The 20177-nt window shown below is 40.9% G+C and overlaps 5 protein-coding genes across 5 annotated transcripts in view; 3 read left to right on the top strand and 2 right to left on the bottom strand.

Moving 5' to 3' along the window:
* ppp2r2ba (protein phosphatase 2, regulatory subunit B, beta a) overlaps positions 1-3680 on the bottom strand; it is a 45414-nt gene extending 41734 nt beyond the window's left edge. Inside the window, exon 1 of the mRNA XM_079352554.1 lies at positions 3252-3680. Coding sequence (XP_079208680.1) covers positions 3252-3330 — 79 coding nt within the window. The 5' untranslated portion in view covers positions 3331-3680. The remainder of the gene's footprint in view (positions 1-3251) is intronic.
* Positions 3681-4291: 611 nt separating this feature from the next.
* On the top strand, positions 4292-7555 carry rpl26 (ribosomal protein L26). The gene is made up of 4 exons (XM_079352565.1): positions 4292-4431; positions 5098-5269; positions 5356-5496; positions 7390-7555. The coding sequence occupies exons 2-4, from the start codon at positions 5102-5104 to the stop codon at positions 7516-7518; spliced, it is 438 nt and encodes a 145-aa protein (XP_079208691.1). The 5' UTR covers positions 4292-4431; positions 5098-5101; the 3' UTR covers positions 7519-7555.
* Positions 7556-10309: 2754 nt separating this feature from the next.
* On the top strand, positions 10310-12779 carry atp6v0e1 (ATPase H+ transporting V0 subunit e1). The gene is made up of 4 exons (XM_079351546.1): positions 10310-10591; positions 11152-11199; positions 12173-12294; positions 12427-12779. The coding sequence occupies exons 1-3, from the start codon at positions 10488-10490 to the stop codon at positions 12264-12266; spliced, it is 246 nt and encodes an 81-aa protein (XP_079207672.1). The 5' UTR covers positions 10310-10487; the 3' UTR covers positions 12267-12294; positions 12427-12779.
* A 185-nt stretch (positions 12780-12964) lies between these two features.
* On the top strand, positions 12965-16871 carry bnip1a (BCL2 interacting protein 1a). The gene is made up of 6 exons (XM_079352335.1): positions 12965-13203; positions 14184-14276; positions 14356-14447; positions 14721-14825; positions 15047-15165; positions 15279-16871. Exons 1-6 carry the CDS (start codon positions 13123-13125, stop codon positions 15473-15475), a joined length of 687 nt encoding a protein of 228 aa, XP_079208461.1. The 5' UTR covers positions 12965-13122; the 3' UTR covers positions 15476-16871.
* Positions 16872-18172: 1301 nt separating this feature from the next.
* On the bottom strand, positions 18173-19813 carry nkx2.5 (NK2 homeobox 5; the record flags this gene model as incomplete). The annotated part of the gene is made up of 2 exons (XM_079352992.1): positions 18173-18847; positions 19462-19813. 2 exons carry the CDS (start codon positions 19811-19813, stop codon positions 18249-18251), a joined length of 951 nt encoding a protein of 316 aa, XP_079209118.1. The 3' UTR covers positions 18173-18248.
* Positions 19814-20177: the final 364 nt, after the last annotated feature.

The following is a 20177-nucleotide window of genomic DNA, read 5'->3' as shown; positions in this document are numbered from 1 at the left end:
CTCTGTCACGCTCAAACTGAAAGAATCTTGAGCTGATATTACAGATTTTACAGAAGTTAGAAGGAGGAGAGAGCAGAAACAGGACACGAAGGCTGATTGATGGCAGCAAGGCATCAGTTGGGGACGCACATTTTTCCCTGACTCAAACATAAAACAGCAGAAGGGAAAAACACACACAAACACACCCTTCAGAAATCTTAAGACTTAATCCATCACCAGAACTGACAGAGTGATCTGATATGGGGGGAGGACACCGGGGAACAAAAGAACAGAAAAAAAAAAATACATGAAAGCCACACTGAGACTGGTGCAAACTTACACAGGGTTTCAAAAAAACACAACAAACACACACACACACACACACACACACACACACAATCACAGGCAGTCAAAAGCTGTCTGTTTCCCTCTGAGTGGACCCAGGTGAATCCGAGTGATGCTGGCACACTGCTCCCCACAATGGCCCAGATAAACAAACACACACGCTCAAACACGTACACAAAATACGGTCCAGCACAGGGCTTATATAATGTATTTTCCACTAACATGGTAACTGCACACTCATCTTCCCTGGGGTGAACTCTGCTCAGCTGGAGTCGACATGAATGCTGGGGAATTTTGAAGGGGGGGGGGGGCGTTGTGGGCTTGGAGGGGCTTGAGAAGGGAACAAGAAGGGGTGCACGGACCGGCCTCCTCAAGGCCAGGATGCCTACCGGAAAGGCGAAACACAGCTACAAGGTCAAAGCATGAAGTGCAAACACATGGGGTAAACAAACACGGGCATTTTTTTTTTTATTGGGAGCACAAAAATATCCAGATATACACACACACACACAAACACAGCTTGCGTGCAGATGAGATAGTCCGTGTCATTAAACACATCATGTTTCCAAGGTCGTCTGCTGTGTCATCACAGCTCGCTGGCCTCCGGCACATGAGAGTCAACGTCTCTGATTTGCTCTCCGTGTGCGACTGTTTCATATTGCTCCATGCAGAGAGCGGTGCAGGATCACATATCCCATTACCGATTACAGAGGCCGAGGATTGAAGCTACACGTTTACTGATCTACCATTTCCTCCGTTACACCACTCCCTTATCTCCTGCAGAAGCTCTGAGAGTCAGACAGGGTTAAGAGAGTGGGGGTGGAAGATTGTGTTACTTGACATTAACTCTCAGATGCAGGAGCTCCTGTTTACGACAATCATAATTCTACATAGGACATGTTTGCCTATAGATCCTACAGAACAAGACGCGTGTGGATGAAACAGTACAAACGACAAACATTACATTTCAACAGAGCATAAGCAGCTGTTGTGATTGAAAACAGTGGCACAGTTGGAGTTCTTGGCTTTGAGAACAGTCTTTACTCACGTTTCACTGTCTCGTGTTTTCCAGAAGTCTCAACCACACCTGACTTTCTGTCTCACTTGATGGAGTTTTCTCAGAGGTCAAAGAAAAACACTTGAGCTACTTCATGAGAACACACTTCATATTCTATACAATCATGGTAATATTATTTTTTTGTCACGCTTGTTGACTTAACTTCCCAAGACATATTGTGTAAATCAGAACCGTTGTGTTTTTTATTTTAGAAAACCAATTACCCTGCACTCTTCAGGCCAAAGGTCAATCACCTCAAACCCTTGTTAGCTTTGTGTTATGATCTAAATCCTGATTTAGTCATAACATCGCATTTCACTACTAAACTTGAAAGCCTAAAGTCATCCCACAAATGAAACCGAATCTGATTTATTGCCGAGTAAGTTGGTGCAATACAGTTTGCCAAGTTAAGGTGATAACTGGCATGTTGGTCACGGGCACTAATAATACAAGCAGTGCGATTAAACCTGAGTCTGCCAAATCTGAGAACAGCAGTCTGTAATTTGAAAAGCTGCATCGTTTCAATACCAGAATATAACAATGTATAACAATTTTGCTGTGATCTACTGAAATATGTTTTTGTCTCATGGTTCTGAGACTGTTGAACACGTAACAAACACAGACGTGTGTGTCAGTGCACTGGCTGTTGTCAGACAAAACACCAAAGGAGCGTCCAACAGCATGCGGGAGGATTTCAATCCATTTCTTGTTTATTTTTTGTGGAAGATAAGGTGGTGTGAGAGCATTGTGCCGTTAAGCTACACCTTAACTATAAAGGGCTGAAGGAAACACTGCAAGTAGAAAGTTAGTGACCAGCATGCTCTCAGGGACTTACACAAGATTAAATAAACAGTAAACAATAGAATACATAATGCAAGATCATACAACATATGTGCAGTAAGAGCAATAGGATATTTCTGCCAAACGTTGAATTGCTATTTTGTGTAGAATTGATTAAAAGCACAGTAACAGAGCGATTGAGTAAAACTTTATAAAGGGATCTGATGGCGCATTACAACTTAGTGAGAGTGGGTAAGTGAGTGAACGAACATATTTCCCATTCGGGTCTTTCTTCTTACTTAAAGAATATAGTGTAGGTCACTGCAGGCTTTAAAGGCCCTGTCTCTGACCCTCACACACTGTACTGTATACACTGTACCACACCATCTTCCTTCCTGTGCCAGAGGGCAGAGCGCGCACAGGAAGGAGGGCAACCATGCAAAGCTAAATAATGCAGTGGCTCAGTCTCCACATTATGACCCAGTAAATGGCTTGTTATACAAACACTCAGACCGTCCTGTCAGACAGCACAACGATCAGGATAAATGGAGCTGCTCTTGTGAACTGTTTCATCGCCGTCGTGGCGGAGGTCAATTCTACATTTGAACTTTTCACAACTCTGAGACTACAATTGTATACATGCATGGTGCCTTATGGTCTCAGTTTATCATATCCTTCTTCTGAATTAAGTGAATTAAAGGCTTGCTGGCATGCGTGCTGTCTAAAGTGTGTGACAGGATGAAATGAATGTGTTAAGATGCAGCGAAAGACTCTTGTCATGCAACTCCCTAAACTCAGTGTCTGTCTTGGCATGTAGGCCTGTGAGTTGGCATCAAGTGCCACTATATGCACACCGGTTATCAATACAGACACCACACATCTTACATGTGAGAATGGCTCCACAACTTCATGCTCTGTGACAAACCTGCAGTGAGTGACCAGCCCCACAACAGCACAATCTAACTTCTGCACACGTTAAGCTGCTGCATGTTTGAGGTGCAGAAGAGCAGACAAAACATTCGTGTCACACGCTCAAAGTACTAAGCAACTCAAAGCCCCCCCTGACAGCCTCATCGGCGTCCCACCCTACCTTCGGTGTGGCAAGTGGAAGACAGGATGGTGCTCGGAGGGCGGAAGAGGTACGGCAGATAACGGGAAAAACATTTCATCTTCTTCTTCTCCAATGCTTTCCGACGGCTGAAGAGCGTTACGTTGCGGGCTCCACATCCGCACTGCTGCCGCGACAGTCCGCCAGAGAGGAACCAGAGGGATGTGCGGGAGGGGAGAGAGGATCTGTGTCCGCGGCGCAGGGGGCTATGACAGCATCACTTTGAGCAGGCAGACAGACAGCGCAGGCAGCGAGCTCCGGGGATGAAACAGCACACGGTGTGAGCGCAGCCTCCGCTTCCTCGTCGGTATAGTTCACTTCGTGTGTGTGTGTGTTTTTGAGTGAGAGCAGGACGCAGGGGTCGCCTCCTCTGTCCTCTCACATGGACCAGTGCATGTGTGCTCTGCCGATGTCATCATCAGGCTCTTCCTTTCGGGCACGTTTGTTCGCAGCAATTACAGCTGATGACAACACATTTTTATTCCTCGATCATCTTCAAGGCTATGACCAAAATATGCTGTTTATTTATAGGCTATAGTTTAGGCCTACGTGGAATTCACGTTTCATAATTGTACCAGTGTAATATAGGCTTTCCCACAGCCATTTGCTTCTCCAAAGTTGCTGGCAAGCCTATCTAAGAGAACAGTTTAGTGAACAGACCAGCAGCTGATAAATCATAGACAAAACTTGTTTCAAACTGCTCTGCACTTCATTGATTAATTGGGTTTAGCGCCATCTTGTGGTTATATGTTGTATGACACCAAGTGGGAAACCCCTCATCACACTCAAAATAAATTAGTTAACATATCTAGGCTGTGAGAAGTTTGGGGTTTGGGTTGGGTAGTGGGGTTTTTTTAAATAGCCTAGTCTTGCTTAAAAAAAAAGGATAGTGCTACACTTAATATGCTAACTTCAGGTAAAAATAGATAAAAATAAAACAACTACAAAGTTCACCCAGAATCGGAACGGAAGTAGCCGAATATATAAAATGCTTTGTGGCAACATGCACGTTTTTGTGTTTTTATTTAACAGTGAAATCTGTTTATTTGAATGTTTTGGTCCATTTTCCGCCGACATATCGCGAGACTTGGTTGTGAACTAATGCCAGCGGAAGTACTCTGAGAGCCTCTTTTCCGCCGGCCATAGAGGAGCAAACGGCAGGGTAAGAATTCCTGACGAATAATTTCACTAAAGTTATCACTATCCATCCTTCCTGTAATGTCCATGTGTATCCACTTAACTGCCCAAACACCCAGAATACACACTCACGATTAAAACTCAGTGAATATTGAAACCATGTTGATGATAGATTATAATTTAAACACCCCGATGTTTCGTCTCCATGTTAGCTCGTTTAGTATCCGCATGTCGGCTAACTACACTGAACGTGTATTATTCCTGATGCAAACGATATACGAGTTACTTCCTTTGCTGTTAATGAGTTTATTCTAAGTATATATCTTTGACTATATACTCTTGCGGTCACACTGTTTAGTACGCCTGTTTCTCATCAATGTTGTGCTAACTTGAGTAGCGTCGTCTAGCTAGCTTAGCTTTACACAAGACACCAGCCTGCTACAGTTAAGTGTGGACGTGAAAGCTCTGAAGTGGCTGATTTGATAATTCTATGCTTATTGTACTACACTATACCCCATTATTTTTGTTCATATCGGTGAGTTTCAGTCCAGGTGTGCAGACGTGTCTAACTCGCAGATGACATTGATGTACACGCTAACAGGATGATTATTTATGTAAGATAAAAACTGATCTTGACACCTGTAAAGCTTGTAGTAATGTTTTAATAAATAAGTGTATTGTGTTCTCACAGCATCATGAAGCTGAATCCATTTGTAACCTCCTCCCGCCGCAAGAACCGCAAGAGGCACTTCAATGCCCCCTCACACATCAGGAGGAAGATCATGTCCTCCCCTCTGTCCAAGGAGCTCCGACAGAAGTACAATGTGAGGTCCATGCCCATCCGCAAAGATGACGAAGTCCAGGTACACCAGTCTCAGTTACAATAAATAACTGTAGTAAAATGACAATGTGCAGCATATACTAATCTTGCTTTTGTGGTTTTAATTAGGTTGTCCGTGGACACTACAAAGGCCAACAGATTGGCAAAGTAGTCCAAGTCTACAGGAAAAAGTATGTCATCTACATCGAGCGAGTGCAGAGAGAGAAGGCCAACGGAACCACAGTCCATGTCGGCATCCACCCCAGCAAGGTGAGAAACTTTTGCGTACACCTGGTCTGTGGGAGGGTTATTACCCGGGTTACTAGACTTCAACAAAGTCCTGTTTCCTTTTGGATGAAACTTTGAATGCAGTGTAGATTGTGGCACGAGTGCAGCCGTCTCAGTGGAAAGTGTAGTGACTTAACGTAAATGTTTCTAGGCTACACTGGCAGTCTGTGGATGTAGATCACATAAAGCTGTGTATTGTGTAGACTAACACCTGTAGTGTCATTGTTATATCTGAAGGAGCGCTTGTCCTGTGTTTCTTCTATTTAACTTGAATGTGTGTTTGGCTGATGTCCTTAACATTTTCTAATGGGATTTAAGCAGCAATGAGCTGATGTCGTGTTCACCGTTGCTTTGAAACAACTCTGAAAACAAACTCGTCTAAATGTAGAGTATGTGAAAGGCGAGCTCTAGGTTTTATTATTTTGCGTCCATCACATTGGATGAACTGGTGTTTTAACTTTTTTCTTTGAGGCTGTTTTTGGTCTTCATAAAACTGCACTATATCAGATGTGTCTTTAGTTTAATATTTACAGGCATCATGTGTAATGCAAACACAAAGTGCATATCAGTGTTTAATATAATTTCTGCTCTTGTACCCTGAAGCACCAACTTGTATTTAGTTGCTGGTTCAGATTTCTTGAATAGTTATCTTCAGGTGTTGGTGTCAATAAGGAGCATCGAAACATGACTGATTGTGGGGCATGTTAAAGAAAATGAAGTTAAACTTTGTCTTGGGATGGGAGAGCTTAGTTTTGAAAAGAGTTGTATTCTTTAAAAGGCCTTAGCTTTCTTTTTTATTTTAACTGACTTCTCCATGAGAAACAGAAACATCCTAAATGTATGACTGGGAACTGATCAACTAAATAACTGAACAAAAGTGGACATTGAGTGTTTGAAGCCATTTGAAGAAGAAATACTGCCTTCATTCATCTTGGAGTCATAGGTGATATCTGTTGGCATCTAGTTTAAGGAGTTTGTGATTTTTAACAAGTATTTGAACATGAAGCAGATCACTTGTATGTGAACCTGCTGCCTTCATGACTCTGCACACCCTGATGTTTAGAATAAAAATGTGTCCATTTTGATGCGTTTTCTGTAACCTGTAGATTTTAGTGTATGTTTGGTAGATCCTGAATGTCACACCTGGACATGAGCCTACACATTTATTGCACCCACTTAATGTTGACCCATATCACAAATCAAACATATCTGCTGAGAAAAGAGCTTTCAACCCAAACATTAAATGTTCCTGTTTATTGAGGCCATAATGCAACTGCTGCTTTTTTTTTGGTCTTGTATATGTTTTTATAAGATTCTGTTGGAAGTAAATGTGCTCTGAATATATATTGAAAACGGTCTCCAGACAGGACTGAGGAAAGTGCTGCACAGCTCATGTTTTATTGCTCAGTGACTCTTGAACTCAGAAAGCAAACTAAAGTTTTCCTACTTTAAGTGGAGGATTAGGAGGATTTTTTTCATCACAAACAGTATTTAACGGAACAGGTCCATTTTACAGAAACAAGGTTTTAATTCAATAGTTTCAGAAAGCTATGACATTCCTGTACAATACCTGGAGTACTAACATTGTGAACTATAATTAAAGACTGCCTTGTTTGAGGATATTTGAATCGTACGTACACGTTTATAGTTGTGGCAATAAAACAGGAGAGCTGTTACCATGTCAGTCTTACAGACGGTACTGCACCTGTGACTAACTTACTGAGGGCTGTTCAGTATCCGTTGCTGAATTTTACATGAAAACTGGAACATTTGCTATAAGTTGTAAAGTAAACTTGTTTATTTATTTAACATGATTGATACCATTGACAGGAGACGTGTCATGGCTTGTTAACCAAGTTTTGTTGATGTTTGCAGGTTGTTATCACCAGGCTAAAGCTGGACAAGGACCGCAAGAAGATCCTGGAGCGCAAGGCCAAGTCTCGCGCTGATGGAAAGGAGAAGGGCAAATACAAGGAGGAGACCATTGAGAAGATGCAGGAGTGAAATTGATCTTTTGTTATCAATAAACTGTATAAATGGAGTTCATTTTGTCGGTCTCATGTTTTAGTTGTTTGCTCATTCGAAGGTTTTTGTTTTCCAAACATGCATTCTTAAGGATATGGATACATTTTATTGATCTGTGCAGCAGCTAGATGAGTGTCATCCAACCCGATCTGTATGCAGCCTTGGTGTTTGCATACAGTAAGTCCAAAGTTTTATATTCCCTGGTGTGGCAGTCAACCTGCTGAAAGAAGTTAGGGAGAGTGGCAGACGGGGAAGCATGATTTGAAGTCTCCAGAGGTGAGACTAAAAGGCTGGAGCTGTGATGTCTGTTGCTGAGACACCACACTGAGGATGAGTTCAGGATTAGTTTTATTGGCCAGGTATGTTTAACATGAGGAATTTACCTTCAGCAGACTGCTCTCTCTCTACAATTTAAATATTAACAATTAACTAAAAATATAGACAGACTAATGTGTACAAGACTGAATAAGATGATACGGGCTGCAGCAGAGTCATCCGAGGAGGGGGTGTAAACTCCCTTGGCAGGTAATATGGCCGCATGCCTACCAGAAGCCTAGCCAGGAAGGCCACATCCTTAGAGCAGCGTTGTTCTTTAATGATGTGGCCAGAAAGTAGGAAAAGATCGTTTGACATCACTTATTACAGACAATATCAGGTTTTTGCGACTTGTTTGTTCAGAGCACAAACAACCATCCTAATGCTGTGCATTTAGTTAAACAACCGCTTCAGATGTATCTGCAAAGTATCTTTTAAAACTAACGGGTGTTTGTGCTGACAGGACTTCTCTCCGGAGATTAATGCACGTATCTGTCATTACCGGAATGTAATGACAGTATTTTGAGCTTGGTGGCTCTAAATCCTATTCTTTGAGTCCTGACATAAAAATATTTAAGAAATATTAGGTTTTAAGTAGATAAGCCCTTCAATAGACCCAGGAGCATGTGTCAATTTGAAATAAACATGACACGGGACCTGTCACTGATCGGTGCAGAGTCAGACACCTAACTTCAACATCTGCAGTTCTAAAATATATTTTCATATACACAACTCACAATAAGTTAGAGATATTTTTTACATGAGTGTTTTTCCTATTTGGTCTGAATTTTAATGTAATAAGTAATAGTTCCATTTGATATTACTATGAATGAATGAGAAGCACCATTTTCATTAGTGCAATATTTATTACCCCAACAATTTAGAAAGCAACATTGCATGCTCCTAACAATCCTCATGTTGTTCTGAGGCAATACGTTCCACTCGGGGTCCGAGCATCCAGTCTCTGCTTCAGCTGGTCCCAGACGTGCTCTGTGGGGTTCAGTTCAGGGGACATTGCTGGCCTTACCATATGAGGCACTCCCACTTCCTGAAGTCAAGCTGGTACAATGTGGTGGAGCATTGTCATCCATGAACAGAAAGTTGGGAGTGTGCTGGTGGAATTGAGGAATGATGATGGGTTCTTCTATGATGTCTCTGAGGTAAGAACGTGCAGTGACTGGGCCGTCTACGATCTGGTGATGCCTGCCGAGACTGTTCCACCTCCTCCACCAAAGTGAACCCTGGGGACCACGTTGACCTCGGCGTATCGCTCAACTTGCCTTCTCCAGCAACGCTGGCGACCATCATTTCGGTGCAAGGTGACCCGACACTCATCAGTGAACAGAACGGTAAACTGCTGCATTTTCCAGGTCACATGGTCTTGTGCCCACTCCAAACGGTCACAGCGGTGTCTTGGTGTCAGTGGAGTCACCTGTAACGGTCGTCTGGCATTCAAAGCCAAAGCGGTGGAGTCGATTGCGAATTGTTTGTCTGGAAGCCCTCGTACCCTCGTACTTCTCGTGAACGGGCCTGCAGCTGTGTGGTAGTAGCATGACGGTGTATGAGTGCATAGGTCCTTAGGTGCTGGTCATTATTGCGGTCCATCACTCCTGGGTCTGTCACGAATACTGCCAGTAGTTCTACGTCTGCCACTGAAGAAACTTTGAGACACACTGAGTGGCGCTGCTCGTCCGTTAAGTGATGTTGTGTGTTCATGGCTGCTTGAATGATGAACTGGAAATGACTTGCTGACAATACCAGCTTTTTATACCCCCAGAATGTTGAAGTTGATGCCACATTCAATTTTGGTATTGGCCCCAGTAGGCTATGAAATGTGCATAGTACACAGTGAGACCATTACATGGAAAACACAATGAGGTGTGTTTATCATTCTAATACAATTGCCTCCCTATCCCAAAAATGACTGAAGTGAAACAAAAACCTTATGTATAAAACCCGCTGAGGATCTCACAATATCCCTAACTTATTGTAAGTAGTGTTTATGATACATTATTAAATTAAAATTTGCACAGTTTTCTGGCCTGATTAAAGAGGTGTGGTGTTCATGTTTCTTTTGCTTATGAAAGAAGCAATAGGTGCAATTCTCTTTATTTTTACCACACACTTTTATTACTATTCCAAAACCCTTTAGTACATTTATAACTTGGAAATGTAATCTTTACCTAGCCTAGAAAAGAAAAATGTTCACGTAGGCTACATTTGGACAATAAAACAAATCTCTGGAAGGAGACATTTAGTGTGCTGGACACAAAAACAACAACAACAAATGTTTAAGTTAAAACATGAAGAAAAATGCTGGATTAAAATTAATGGACTGAAAAACAACCATAGACTGTGAATAAAGTTATGTTACAGTCTTTTTAACACTACCAGGACGGAGTGTGGTTCCTCCCAGTACCTCTCTAGTTCCTCCCAGCACCTCACTGGTTCCTTACAGTCTATGGTTCCTCCCAGTGCCTCACTGGTTCCTCCCTCTCCCCTCGGTGGTCATGTGATACGTGCTGCCTCTGTCGACTTGTGGATCCTCTCGCAGCTGGAGGACTTTTACCGAAAGTTTCTTAATTTAAAAGTTAGTTGTCGTGAGATCTCCTCCTGGATTCAAACACACCACCATGGCAGAACTCGGTTTCGTGATCGCCATGTCGGTGATGACTCTGTTTTGGGGTATTATCGGAGGAGTCGTGCCCTGGTTCATCCCCAAAGGGCCAAACAGAGGGTAGGTTTGTTAGCTTCCCTTTTAGCCTTTAGCTGCTTGGACAAAGTTTATATTTCACATATTCTCGTGACTGTCATGTGGTGCAAGTTGAGAAGTTTTTCTTGCAGAACTTTTGCAACGTAACTTGTAAAATGTAATGACTTTAAAGTCTGTAATGAAATGTGTGTCGATGTTTAATGAAAGTTTGGTGTTAGCTAACTGAGGCTAATTTGACTTATCTATTCCTGTACTACAAACACAGTCATGTTAGCTTGAATGCTGACATTATTCACTTACTTAAATGTTAAATTGCTCTTTTATTATTTATACACATCAACTCGAGAGTAAATAGATTTAATACATGGAAAATGTGTCAAATGCCACTTCCCTTATTTCCCAGTTTGTCACTCACATCACGAGTTCAAGCTGCTGCATGTCCCTGACTGATCTGTGATCTATCTTTATTATAGTTATAGTAAAGAAACCTGATGAATAATTATAGTTATAGTAAAGAAACCTGATGAATAATTATAGTTATAGTAAAGAAACCTGCTTCAAAGTGTTTGTCCCTGTTTCCACAGAGTGATCATCACAATGCTGGTGTTGACTGCAGTTTGCTGCTACCTCTTGTAAGTATTGTGATTGTGTTTTCTGTGCACCATTATCAAGGACAAATGTGTCGCTCCGTATGCACAGTACATCTACTTACCAAGAAAGGATTGTGTTAACATTGTGTTGAGGTGTTCTAGTTTAACATGATGTCTAGTAATGGCTCATGAGCAATCTATAACAAAGGAAGTGCAAGAATCGGGTCTTCAACATGAAGAAAATAAACATTAGTCTGTTTACTGAACACTGAAGAAGAGACAACAGGGGAAGAGAAAACTCCAGACCAAAAAACATTGGTATAAATAATCCAGCTCCCGACACTGGAGAAATGTTTGTAGAAATCTTAAAGGCCTTTAATTGTGAGATTGTTAAAAACAGCAACACATGTCCTTTTTATTGTTTTTGTCAAATGATTAATAGCACATCTTCTAAGTTTTATATCTGTCAGAAGTAAAATCATGACAACTGAAGGGATCATTTTCTTTAGTGATCGTTTTATAGACATGCGGGTAAATACATAAAATAACTGGGAAATGAATCAATTCTGATGTTTCTCTTATTGCAGTTCATATGATGAACAGTGTAAACAATAAAAGTACTATTTCCTCTTTGTTATTATGAACACGTATCACTGAAGAGTTTTATTGTATTTGGTTGCTCTTTATTTATTGTGTGGACTACTATCTCAATGTGAAGCTTGTTTTGGGAGTTTTGATTCATTTCCAAATGATACTTGCATACTGTGTTTAATAATTGACACTGGAGAGCAGCAGGAAGAGTCATGTTACATGTCAGAGGCTCTAAAGAGTGCAGTAGTGTTACAATCAAGACATGTTTTGAAGACTTCTTAAGCAACTGGATGTTTACTTATGAAAAAAAGTCATTGACCAACATTTTACATTTTAGTGACAGTAGATGTAAAATTGGCCCTCAGGATGGTTTATTTAGGATTTATCTTCCATATGTGACCATGTTGTCTTTTCTGTCAAACAGCTGGTTAATCGCAATCCTGGCTCAGCTCAACCCTCTTTTTGGACCTGCTCTGTCCACTGACACCATCTGGTACCTGAACTATCACTGGCCTTAATTCACAGATCCAGCACTCCGTCATGCAGGTGAACTTGTACCGCTGAAATCAGAGAGTATTGAATCCACATTTGTTATTAAGTTCTGACCACTGTGCCTCTTAAAGACAGTGCACTTTATTTCCTCTAAAATGTTTCATAAAACACATTTTGTCTGCAGAGGAGGACCCCCCCTGCTGCTTCATACCAATGACTGTTTGCTCCTCACGCCATGCAGAGATCATTCCTTCTGAATTGCCTTAAACTCAGACCCCACTGAGTGGTGTCCACCTTGGTGCCTTGTGTACAAAACAATTTCCAAAGGACATCGGGGAAATCTCACCGACTGTGCTTTTTTTCCGAAACACAAGTAACCATCACTTGGTGTTTGTCTGTTTCTATTTAATGTATATTGTTGCTGTTGTTCATATGAGTAGTTGATGTGTGTTGTGTTTGATCTCTTCTTGTCTGGAAATATTAGTGATGAGTAAAATGCTCATCAAAGCTGTAAATTAATAAAGAAATACTGAACTTCATTGGTCTGTACATGTTGTTTTTAGTTTTGCCTTAACATGTAACTAATATTTACACACACACACACACACACACACACACACACACAATATGCTTCATAGTGGTGTTCATATAAAAGAACATCTTTGGTTGCTTTGTTTCAGCGTTTGTAAATAATTGCTGAGTCAATATCAAACTGTACATGTTTTACTAACTTGTATATGTTTTGTGTGGTTTCTTTTCATATTTCTGCACAGCATATGTATTTTGTGTGTAAGCACCATTTACCCACACGCGTTGGCCAAAATCGAAAATCGAAGTGAAAAAGCAGGCTTCCTGCTTGCCGTAGCCGACTACGTTGACAACATGGCGTCTATTGATGTCCACGTCCGAATATGTGAACAAGAAATACTTAAATATGATTTGGAAATAAAGGCTCTCATCCAGGTACGTGTGTGTCTTTGTTAAGATCAATAGTTTGTGCCTCACTATGATTCATGTTTGGTGTTTGACATTGAGGAGAATCGTCTTGTTGACAGATCTGCTGAGTGTCTCCAGTCAGCTGCTGAGCTGCCACCAGCCTTATTATTATTGTCGTAAGAACGTGGAAACAGACTGCTAAAGCTACTGATCAAGTGATTAAAACAGTTTATATCAGGTGGGAAACCAGAACTGGATTTAATAGAGGGAAATAGGTGGATAAACGTAGCTGCACCTCTTTAGACTTGTTCAATTAAAACAAGGAAGAGTTTCCTAATGTCTTTGCACTGGAAACATAGAAACTGAAAGTCTGTTCAAGATCTTAGATTACGAAATAATTTGACATATCTCAAAATATATGAAAAGATTATAAATAAATCAAAAATATTTGAAATGTCTTATTAATTGGTCAATTTATATGCTCAAAGTTTAACTTTAAGAACAAGGTATGGAAATAATATTTTAGGAACTATGATTGTTGTGTTGAGTCAATTCTTAAGAACAAAAAAAAAAGCACCTACATTTTTTTAATCTATTTACCATTAATTCCTTTTATTTTTTAGCTTTAAAAGATGGATCTGATTTGTTGGACAGTGGGGAAGTGATATGGGGATATGTTCATGTTTTCTTTGATTCTTTTGGATGATTAAAAACAATCAGCATTCATGAAAATGAAAAAGAATGATTGTCAGATTAATTGTCAAAGAACACCAAGAGCAGCTTTTATTTTCGAGCAACTTCGGGGGTCTTTTTGGCAGATTAATCCCACTTGATGAGATACACCTCTTGTCTATTGTAAGGTCAGAGCTATTTCTTCTCTGACACTTGGCCTGTCAGAACACGTATCTAGAAGTGTGTTTGCAGTCAAAAATCACAGCAACATGATGACACAAATGAGGTTACAACTTGGCACTGTTTATTTAATCCCTGATATGATGTCTCACCAGGATATTAATGAGTGTGAAGGCCCTCAAAGTCAGCTAACGGAACTGAACGCAGATGTGAAAAAGAGTTTTCACAATCTCAGATTGCGTATTCAGGTAAGAAACACTATTTGTGTATGTGTGCATACCAGACATACAGTATAGAAAGAAATAACAGTGTTATTTTATTTGATAGGATTTGGAGCAGATGGCTATGGAGCAGGACAAAGAGTCTGACAAGCAAAATTTGATGTCTCAAGTCGAGGGACACAGAAAGCAGATGCTCAGGTAATGTCTTTAGTTTTAAAAAATAATATTATGATCTTTAACTGATGTGTAATGTGTCGTGTTGCATGCCTTGTGCTATCAATACTGCAAAAACTGTGGAATGGAAACATGATAGTTGGCTGCTGCACATGCATTACAGTCATATTTTGTGTGTATGTATATATATATATACACACACACACACACACACACACACACACACACACACACACATACATACATACATACATATGCTTCTTCTTTTTTTTTTAATTTTTCCAATTTATTTTGCAGTAACCAGACCGTTTGGAGGAAAGCCAACCTTGCAAGCAAACTGTCCATAGACAACATGGAGAAACAGGCCCTTCTTAAGGGAACAGACAGTACTGCGAGGCAGAGGTGAGCTGACAGAGCTGAGCTCTACAGATTAAAGAAGTCTCTCTAACTAGACTCATCAGGATCAGCTAAATGTCAAGCATTATGAAACAGCCTAATGTCCTTGTTGTTGTTGTGTAATCTGAAAATGAACCTTTTAAAAAATATAGTTTAGCTCTTTTTTTACAAACCCCTTAAGTACTAGAAAAACATGTTTATTCATTTGATGTCTCTCTCTCTCTCAGAAAGATGAACAAAGAGGGCATGGCTCAGACATCCAGCGACATCACAGAGAACCTAATGAGCATCAGCCGGATGATGGCGCAGCAGGTTCAGCAGAGCGAGGAGACCATAACGACACTGGGTTAGTAAAGGAAGGAAACCACTGAAAAGTGTGTTCTCTTTTCGCTTCCTTCTGGGTCACTGAGTTGGCATGGTAACACTGTGAGTTATGTTCATTTTCTCTTCTGTTCAAAGCGACCTCCTCACGGACAGTCCAAGAGACCAACGATGAGTTTAAGGCCATGACGGGGACCATCCAGCTCGGGAGAAAACTCATCACCAAGTACAACCGCCGAGAGCTCACGGACAAACTGCTCATCTTCCTGGCGCTCGCACTCTTCCTCGCCACCGTCCTCTACATCCTCAAGAAGAGGCTGTTCCCCTTCTTGTAGACCAGGTACCTTCTGAGGACTCTTCCTTTTCCACAAACAGTTCTTTACATAGTCAGCCTGAAGGACGTAAACAACTTTGAATGCTGCTTGTCACATGACCCACAAGTTACACACGCTCAGAGGAATGTGGACGGCTCACTCTGCTGATCTGTGATGCTGCTGGGGGGGAAAATGTTGCACAGAGAGGAATATAAACCTACAAAGTCTTATAGTTTCAAACAGTGTTTCATTTATCAAACAATTACATTAACCACATAAAGGTTTGTTGTGTGACAGCAATGCTGTGCATTGCTTATACTGAAATCACTTGAATGAAATTGATTTATGATAAAACTATTTAACGTAGTTTCAATATAAAGGAGACTGATTACCAAGATAAATCTTTTCTTCGCTACAATCCATCAACAGCTCAGATACTCTTTTTAATTTAAGGGCAAACAATTGGTTCTTATAAATAAAGTAAACCAAATAATATATAATATCATAATGATTTAAAAAAAAAAAAAAGAGGCAATGACCACTTGTAGTTCAACAACCAGCTTTGATTGGCTAAGAATTCAATGAATTACTATTATGTACAGTAATAGTTGTCTAGTCTATGTTGTTGTTTTCCTTGTGGGGGAACAAAGTACTGTTTTCTCTGATCTGTGATGTCTGCAGATTAAGAGGAAGCTCATTATTGGCTGAATATTTGAACAATCTCCGGTTTCTAACAGAGAAGGGTCCCATCATATATTCCACTCTTTTCAAACACTGTTTTGAAAAAAATCATTGTCTTGTGACTCTAACTGTTATTAACGACCTTGTACTTAAACATTATGGTCAGACTAATTATAGCGCTATAATAACTCTTATGGGGAATAGCATTTGACACAATATACTGCAGTCACTGAGTTTGCAGCTCAACAGCTTAATCATCAGGTCAGCACATCTACTTATACATGTGCAATTTCGCCTTGTCCTAATGTTGTGTTCAACATAAACAACACTACAAGAGAGTGCACACTTCACTCCATCTCTGCCCGAGTGAGCTTGGCTCAGGTCGGCAGCCGAGCAGAAAATCTCCGAGGAGCTATGGCAGCGATCACGCTGGCAGAGATAGAGCAGCATGCATCCCTGCCTTTCTTCAGATAAGACCCGGAAAAGCAGATTAATCCGACCCGTTTCCCTCTCCCTTTCCAGTGTGGGTGGAGGGTGAGGGAGGGGATATTTTTAGGTTTGTGTGGCGTTGTTATCTGACGTTGCCTTTTCAACACCTTCGAGAGGGGGGGGGGGGTCCAGATGAGATACATGACCTTGCTCCCCTTTTCTGAAACTGCCTGGCATTTGCATAATGTAAAATATATGTTGATGCTGTCAGTGTTGATGATGAATAAATTCCAAATGTTCTGGCTAATTGTTTGACACATCTTCTCACATGTATGTTTGTTTATTCTTTCAAAGAGCGCGAAGACAAATGAGCATGTGTGGAGAGTCCTGAGAGAAGCCTAAGCATCTCTTACTCATGTAAAGTGGAGGCAGTGGGTTAGAGCCAGTCTGCAGTCTGTTCATAGAACCACTCACTTAAACAAGGCCTCTGGCGCTCTGTCAAGCAAATTGGACTATTCTTGCATTTAGCACTGCGATAGTGTCAATCAAGTGTTTTGGTTTGTATCTAGACAAGTGGACCTGGGTCTCATGGGAGTGTACGTGGCGACAAACTCAGGCTAAGACACAAGAAGCAGACAGTCTCTGGAGATCTGTATTCATGTTTTAAAGTCTGTAGAAGGCATCTCTTCATCTCAGTGTTTATGTCAGTACATGTTTTACTGTTTCTACAGAACAAGTACATCCGCTCAAATTCTCCATAAAACTAATACATACAAAAAAAAAAAAAAGGCTGAATCATATACACTGTCCTAAACTAGATAAATAACTTGGATCAGGTCGCACCTTAATGAGTTCACATATTGACGAGAAAAATCATTCCGGATGGTTTTCAGCCAGAATAATAAATACAACTTTTCCACATAGAACAGTTTATGAAAATCCAAATGTTTGTTGTTCCAGTATTTTCATCATCAGGATGACAATTTAAAATCCTGTAGTGCAGGTCAAGGTCATGACTCACAGCTGTCTGTGTCCCAGCAGCTTAAAACATGATTTGAGACTGAATGCATGTCTGACAGCAGGTTGTAAAGATTCTAAACTTTAACAACCTTTTCACCTCGTAGAGACATATTGAAGGAAGCCTCCTAATAGCCACTTGAACTTTTTATCGAGACACAAACCATATGTGGGCTGCACATATACAAGGGTCCTTAATGTTATTATTATTTGTATTTTATTTCATTTATACAAGTGTGAGCCACCAAAAGAGAAGCCAATGATTAATACACTTTTTAAAAAAAAGCACAACACCAGACATAGTAACAGGTGATAATAACATATTTTGCTTACATGGTTACATATAGTTTGGGTTGTATGTTTCACATTTGCCCATTGAAAAAAGAGTCGGATTTACCCCGTGTGTAAAACAAAGAAGAATACCAACAGACCTATAGAGAGTTGTTGTGGATTTTAGAAGAAAAGAAATATTACATGAATGTATCTTGTACTTTTTATTTTCACTCAAACTACAAGACTATGTGCTCTTACTAAAATAAATAAAATGTCAACTTCTTAGTCAAAAAAAAGTTATTTAGCCTAATATAAGAGAAGCTAAACAAACTCGTAAACACGTTTAAAACGCATGCATTAAAACTCTCCCTTTAAGTGAATACGAGCACTTCTTTCACCACGTCCTGATGCCGTGTAACGAAGAAACTCCGTTACTAGAGGAGAAAGAGTTCTGGACATTATTCAGGTCTCCCACACCAAAGTTCATATAGTTCCCGTTGTTGTTGGATCCCTGCATTGTGGCTGGAGGGTAATTACAGGTATAGTTTGTGTTGCAGCCAGGGCCGGTGTAGTTACTAAAGGCCGGATAGTTGTTATAAGTGAAATGGTTGATATGGCCCATGCTGTAAGAGGGGTTGTAGGCCGCAGTGTCCGCCGCCAGGCACGGCTTCCCGTCCCGAACCAGCACCGGCACAGACACCCTCCTGGGCGGCGGCAGAGACACCATCTCCAGGCTCTGGTCCTGCCTCTGCCGCTTACACTTGTATCTCCTGTTCTGAAACCAGATCTTCACCTGTGTCGGTGTCAATTTGAGGACTCCGGCCAGGTGGTCTCTCTCCGGGGCGGACAGGTACCTCTGCTGTTTGAAGCGGCGCTCCAGCTCGTACACCTGAGCCTGCGAGAAGAGCACGCGCGGCTTCCGGCGTCTGCGCGGCTTGGGCCGGTCCGGATCCTCCGGTTTAATATCTTCCACAATTGAAGGACCGAACTCCCCTGAATACCATAGAGAGAAATATGTTTCAAACAACCTTTTTATCTGCAGGTGTGAGTTTTTCCAGAGATGCGTGTACAGAGTTCATCACTAAAGATGGATTATTTTGAACTTAACATCTAGGCCTATGTTATTTGAAAGAAGAAAAAAAAAGATCTAAAATAATAATGTAACCAATAATTAAAACACAACGATGCCTATCTTTAATTTGGCATTTAATATTAAACATGATTTGGTCGCTAAATGTCTCTTGTCAGCCTACTGCGCATTCGGCGAAGGCATTGGAAAATATATTTGCATTTTGGTATCACAAACAAAAAACGTGTGACACATTTGACATACAGCTTTTTTAAAATGTTTTTTTTTCAGAAGTTTCACAATTCCAAAAATCACATCTTTAATCCTACAAACCACTTTCATCTCGTATATGTCCATAATTTCTCAAAATCCACAATCAAGGCGAGCGTTAAAGCTTTTCCTACATTAACCTTATTGCTCTAGATCTTAGAGCTTTTAAAATATGGAACATTTTGCAAATCAAAAACACAAACCTGCAGGCCCTATACTCTGCGCATGCAGGCCTACAAAATCAAACTGTGTCCACCCTTTAACTCACCTTTTCTTCTTTTCGCCTGAAACACGTCGGTTTGTCCGTCCTTCACTAAATCCAACTCCATGAGAGATTTCCCATAATATGTATTTGCAAAGTTGAGAGCATTGCCTCTGCTGGCCCTGGGCTCGTGCGGGTCTTCACCAAACAGCGATCCGGCAGTGTTTGAGGACGACATGTCCCGGAGAGGTTCCTGCTTCAGCCGGGCCAGCATGCAGGTGGACGAGGATGTCGGCACGGTGCAGCAGTCCAGACGAGATGGGGCATCCAGAGAACACACCAAAGCATCATGACTTTGCTCCAGGTTTAATATATCCTTTACAGAGAAGGGAGTAGACGTGCTGGGGCTGGGAAACATGGCCAAGAACTTAAAAAAAAGTAACCTATTAACCTGTCACATTTAGGCAACAAAAAGACTCAACAAACCCTCTCTCCTTCCTGGTAATATTTAGGTATTTAAGAATTAGTTTGATGGAGTAGACTGATCGTGAGTGAAGTGTGCATTTTGAATGTCAACTCTGTCTCCAAACTTTTCTCTTGGCCTCTCTCTCCTCGCCCTGAAAGAGGAGGAGGAAGAGGAGGAGGGAGCCAGTGAGATCCTCTAAATGGAACAGATCATCCTCCCCCTAATTTCCTGACGTAAAAAGATGTCTGGTATGTAAGGCCTATATGAATCACTGCTATTTATTCAACTGTCATGAACACAATTCTTTGCCTAAAGT

The sequence above is a fragment of the Symphodus melops genome, assembly GCF_947650265.1.
Source record: "Symphodus melops genome assembly, chromosome: 9".
NCBI classification, from domain to species: domain Eukaryota; kingdom Metazoa; phylum Chordata; class Actinopteri; order Labriformes; family Labridae; genus Symphodus; species Symphodus melops.
This window is presented reverse-complemented; position numbering and strand designations above follow the sequence as displayed.